General features: G+C 32.9%; 2 protein-coding genes across 2 annotated transcripts; both read left to right on the top strand.

Annotated features, from left to right (window-relative positions):
• The first annotated feature begins 773 nt into the window (after nt 1-773).
• Nucleotides 774-3,101, top strand: LOC138941101 (jerky protein homolog-like). The gene is made up of 2 exons (XM_070310456.1): nt 774-923; nt 1,427-3,101. Exons 1-2 carry the CDS (start codon nt 912-914, stop codon nt 3,011-3,013), a joined length of 1,599 nt encoding a protein of 532 aa, XP_070166557.1. The 5' UTR covers nt 774-911; the 3' UTR covers nt 3,014-3,101.
• Nucleotides 3,102-3,508: 407 nt separating this feature from the next.
• Sumo (Small ubiquitin like modifier) lies at nt 3,509-5,420 on the top strand. Its single transcript, XM_070310500.1, has 3 exons — nt 3,509-3,746; nt 3,865-3,990; nt 4,314-5,420. Exons 1-3 carry the CDS (start codon nt 3,729-3,731, stop codon nt 4,446-4,448), a joined length of 279 nt encoding a protein of 92 aa, XP_070166601.1. The 5' UTR covers nt 3,509-3,728; the 3' UTR covers nt 4,449-5,420.
• The last annotated feature ends 4 nt before the right edge of the window (nt 5,421-5,424 follow it).

Below are 5,424 nucleotides of genomic sequence, written 5' to 3'. Positions count from 1 at the left end.
ACATCATGAATCGCAGTTCGCATTCGCCATAGACTACAGACATATAGAATGGATTGAACGTTACGATAGACAAACGCGTGCTCGCTGTAGAGAGAGAGAGGTACTATATGGGAGGTCTATTTTGTCTCTTTTCCTAGCATCTCATTGGTGATTTTGTCTCCCTCCATATAGAAAATCACCAATGAGATGCTAGGAAAAGAGGCAAAAATAAGTCTCCCATATAATACCTCTTTTTCTACAGCAAGCGCACGTTTGTCTATCTCACAATGCTCAAGCCAGTCTATATATGTATGATCTTGCCCTCACTTCTCAACACTCGGTCTAGATCATAGACATAATATATCTAGATGGAGCGTTTGCCTTTATTTAAGGAGTGGGGGTAAAGATGCATGTAGAAAAGGACATACTCTGTTTCGTGCTCCTTGCGTTCTCTCTCGCTCGCACAGAGCATAGCGCTCTCTTTCGTCATGCTACGTGCGAGCGAGAGAGAACGCAAATGACACGGAACAGAATACGTCCTTTTTTACTTTGCACCTTGGCCCTCACTCCTCACACTCTATCTAGATATACTATGTCTATGAGATATATTATGGTGGACGCTCAAGATAGTCGCTCAGGGATGAATCGACGAATTGCAGCAGGACCATAGACATAGAAATATAAGGACCGAACACGAACGTGTCATTGCGTGGCCGAAGCTACTGCGGGACGATGCGATGGGGTAAGTTGCGCCTCATTGGTGGCCCATCTCAGGTTTCTCTTTAATACTTGTTATAAGTTCTCTTGTGATAAAAATAGATACGCAATGTAAAAAGATACGAAAAAAAAGATATAGCAATTTTCGAATTTGTACAAAGCGCAAAAACGAAATTTAATAGAGATTATATAGAAAATACAAGAAAAAACGAAGAATGACGGATAAGGTGCGTTAATATATAGTTATGATTGAAATGTCGCTGATAAAAATTTTGCTGATAATCAATTTTCATTAATCGTTTATTATATGAAATATTGAGCTTGTTATGATTTCAAAACAAAATTTCTGCGAAACGGGTGAAATTATCCCTTCGTAGAAACTATAAATTTTTTATTTGCTCCTGATCAGATAATAATATCATTATATAATATAATAGAGTCAGCAAATCAGCAATCAGTACATATTGAAATAATACTTATATTGATAAATGAAAATATTATATATATATATATATAATATAAAATATAGTCTATAACATGGAAATCTCTGTGTAAATTATATTGATAAATATATATATATATATGTACATGATATTGCTTAAACTTGATCTTAGTGAAAACAGTTGATGAAATATTTATTAACAATTTTCATCTAACCATTTCGATTTTTATATATTCATATAATATATAATTATAATAAAAAGTAAAAATACCCTATTTTGTTTTACAGGAAATAGCTCGTATTCCTTTTCCTCAGGAACAAATCAAACAAACACGTCTCAGTATCGAAGATCGTGTTAAAATTGTAGAACGACTTGATAATGGAGAAAAGGGCACTAATCTAGCACGAGAATACAAGATATCCAGGTCGGCAATAACATTTATAAAGAAATCCAAGGAATATCTGATAAAACAAAAAAGTGCACTTATTATGTGCCAAGGACAAACATCCAAGAAGAGATGTACCGGTGTTGAAAATAGTCCTCTTGAGCAAGCTCTATACGAATGGTTTCTACAAAAGAAAAGTATAGGGGAATCTGTTACAGGAACAATGTTGCAAGAGAAGGCAGTTGAGTTGAATAAAATGCTTAATGGTGCCAGTAATTTTAAAGGCACCAATGGTTTCATATCCAAATTTAAAAAAAGACATAGTATTGGATCTTTAACAGTTCACGAGGAAAGAGCTTCTGCAAATAAAAATGCGAGTACTTTTTGTCGAGAATTTATAAAATACATTATGGACAATAAAATACCATTGGATAAAGTTTATAATGTCAAAGAAACTATACTCTATTGGAAAACATTGCCAAATAAAATTCTTACCAGCAGTGAATATGAAGCTCCTGATAGAGAATCAGACAGAAACAAAGTCACATTGATGGTATGCACAAATGCAACAGGAAGTCACAAATTGCCTATATTAATTGTCGGAGAAACATATAACTGTTTAGAAAATGTAAGATCATCGTCAATTATTTATACAAGACAAAGCAACGCATGCATAGATAAACGGTTGATGTTGACATGGTATCAAGAAATTTTCCTACCAGAAATTGAATCAATTCATAACTCCAATGCCGAACAATGTCTTCTTCTATTCAATGATATTTCCAATTATCCTTCGGTAGAAGAACTCAACACAATCAGTGAACGATGTCAAGTAATTTGTTTACCATCTGATACGACTTCACTTATACCTATGGATCAAGGAATTATTGAAAAACTGAAGAAGATATATAGAAAACATTTTTTAAGAGTAATACTTGCAGCAGAAACTACAGAAGATGTACAGAAATTGTTGAAATCTCTTGACATACTTAAATGCTGTCATTTAATAAGTGATGCTTGGGACGAAGTGACGGAAATTATCATAAGAGATAGCTGGAAGAATATCTTTCCTTTATACGTAGAAGAACAACTTGATTCACGATTATTTTTAAATATGGTAAATAAAATTCCTGAATATGACAATATCACATTAGAAGATATTAATTTATGGTTAAACAGTGACAACAATAAACAAGAATGCCAGGTATTAAATCAAGAAGTGTTAGGTCAAGAACTGGAGTTCCCAGAACATCATGAAAATGACAAAGTTGACCAAGAAATAAACCAAGAGAATGAAGAGGAAGAAAACAAGGAATATTTAAATGACAATGATTCTACAAATGATGTTACATCAAAAAGTGCTCTCAATGCGATTATTACATTCTTATTCTGGTATCAAACTCAAAATCAATGTTCTCTTCAAGATCGTCAATATATACGAAAATTCTGGAAACGTGCAATGGATGAGATACTTCCAAAGGATAATTAATAAATAATATAATATATATAAAATCTTATACATAAAAATATCAACTTATTAAAGTTTGTTCTATCATAATAAATAACATTTTCATTTATTGTTGGAGTAATAAAAATTTATTTTATTACTGAATGTTTGTGACATTTACAGAAGGAATATGTTTGAGGTAGACATAACGGAAACTTTCCAACAAGAAATACATATAAAAGCAATGTCACACGATTGACTATCAAATACAGAATTTTTAAATTCGCGAAAATTTGTTTTTATTATGTTTTCTTGTTGGAAAGCTAGGATTAATTTATCTCTAGAGTGAGATAAATCGTTCGTTCTCTCTCGCATGCAATACGCTAGGGAATTACGCATCATTCGCGCATTAACCAATCACCCTTTCGCTCTTACAGAAAAGCTGTAAATTGATTGGTTGTACGCGTCCCGTGTACAGAGCTTCGAATCTTCCGCGTTAAACAAAAAATTCAGTCCCGACATTCGCGCACATAGCGTGTCTTTGTACAATGCGTCATTCATGCAAGATGGTAACATCGTGATTGCCGTTTTGCGAAAGAAGCGGGATCGAGCGGGATTTCTCTGTGAGTGTTTATTTCCAGGAATCATACACGCACCGAGTGCACGTATTGACCGGCCGGTTCCACGTATCACCAATTTTCGTGACTCTCTCCGGTGATCCCTACTTCGTAATCGGTCTTCGCCTAACTGCGATACTATGTCGGATGAGAAGAAGGTAAACTCTTCGTAATCCCTAACCCTAACCGCGCCGACGATTATTTACAATCTCGCAGCGCAGGTAGCGCGTCTCCCGCGTGTTTCACACCAATCAATTGTTTCCTTTGTTCACGCAGGAGACGAAGGCGGAATCGGAGCATATAAATCTGAAGGTGCTTGGCCAGGATAATGCGGTAGTTCAATTTAAAATTAAGAAACACACACCTCTTCGCAAGTTGATGAACGCATACTGCGACCGTGTAGTAAGTTTCCACTGATAATTTCGTGAACTTTAATTGTCAATATATAAATCTCAAGCGTTATGCAGAAAATTGTTAACGTATATGTACATTGATATCTTTGATGACAATGCAGCAACATTTATGTTCTGAATACACTAAAATCTGTAACAAACTAATATTCTATGATATAATCTTTCTGTAATATGCTGTAATATAAAAGTTTTAAAATTTTATAAATGCCAATTTTTTCTCAGTAATACTATTTTTTAAAGAAATATTGGATAAGCTATTATGTTTGTGGACAAAATATGATTGATATTATTATTGTTCGTGTTGTCTCATAGGGTTTGGCAATAGCAGCAGTAAGATTTAGATTCGATGGACAACCCATAAACGAATTAGATACACCTACAACACTGGAAATGGAAGAGGGGGATACAATAGAGGTATATCAACAACAAACAGGTGGTTCGTGTTGAGATACAATGCATCACATTTGCAAATGGACTAAATGAAATTTACTGTTCCAGCAGTGTTTATTTTTATCAGAAAATATGATATATTTTTGGTTTATGTTTATTCCGCTCCGCAAGATTGGGGACTTTATCTTATTCCATAATGTGCAAATTTACTCATATGTCTTAATTTAAATTTTTTGTTCTTATTTCTTAATATCTGGATATAAGTGTTTGTTATTTAAAATAATTATTTGGTATATTTTTTATTTAAAGATGCACATTATGCAATAAGTTGCACATTATGCAATTGTTTAAAGTCTTCAATTGTCACAGCCATTTACTGCAAGTTTCTATTAACATGATCGGATACAATCATCTGCAATTTATTGTTGAAAAATACGAGCTTATGTTATTGTGGAGAGAAAAGGAAATCGCACATTATTTAAAGAATATAGTCATCGCCATATATTGTAAGATCTAAACATTTGGGATTTTTCATGCACATGATTCTCATGTGAATTAACATTGTAACAATTCAACTTCATTTAATAAATTCTCGTTTTTTTTTTTTTTTTTTAGATATTCTCTTTTTATATTTATAAAAAGTGTACAGAAGAATAAATTTTATAGATTAGAATTTGTATACTTTCATTTTGATGCATGAATAAAAACTTTATTCGCAGAGTTCCGGTTTCCGGTCTGCGCTTTATGCAGAAACCGAATTTTGTATTTGTAAGGAAACTATCGTTATTCATAATTTCTGCGTGGCCCACATTACTTTGTATATGAGCGAGAATAAACAGTGTGTTATCTTTTCTAAAAGAAACCTTCCATCTTAATAAGTAGTTTTACAATGTTTTATAATGTTTTTGACTCACATATATTTAGCAAAAAGTAAATACAAAATAATTTATATTTTCTTTAAGAAAGATACGCAATATATATTTTTGTCAAGATTTAAGTATTATATTGTGTGTGTAGAAAAGAGTGTATCTTC

This window comes from Polyergus mexicanus, unplaced genomic scaffold, assembly GCF_030449975.1.
Source record: "Polyergus mexicanus isolate NDT 795.1 unplaced genomic scaffold, iyPolMexi1.0 SCAF_18, whole genome shotgun sequence".
NCBI classification, from domain to species: Eukaryota; Metazoa; Arthropoda; class Insecta; order Hymenoptera; family Formicidae; genus Polyergus; species Polyergus mexicanus.
The sequence above is the reverse complement of the archived record's forward strand: the minus strand, read 5'-3'. Positions and strand labels throughout refer to the sequence as shown.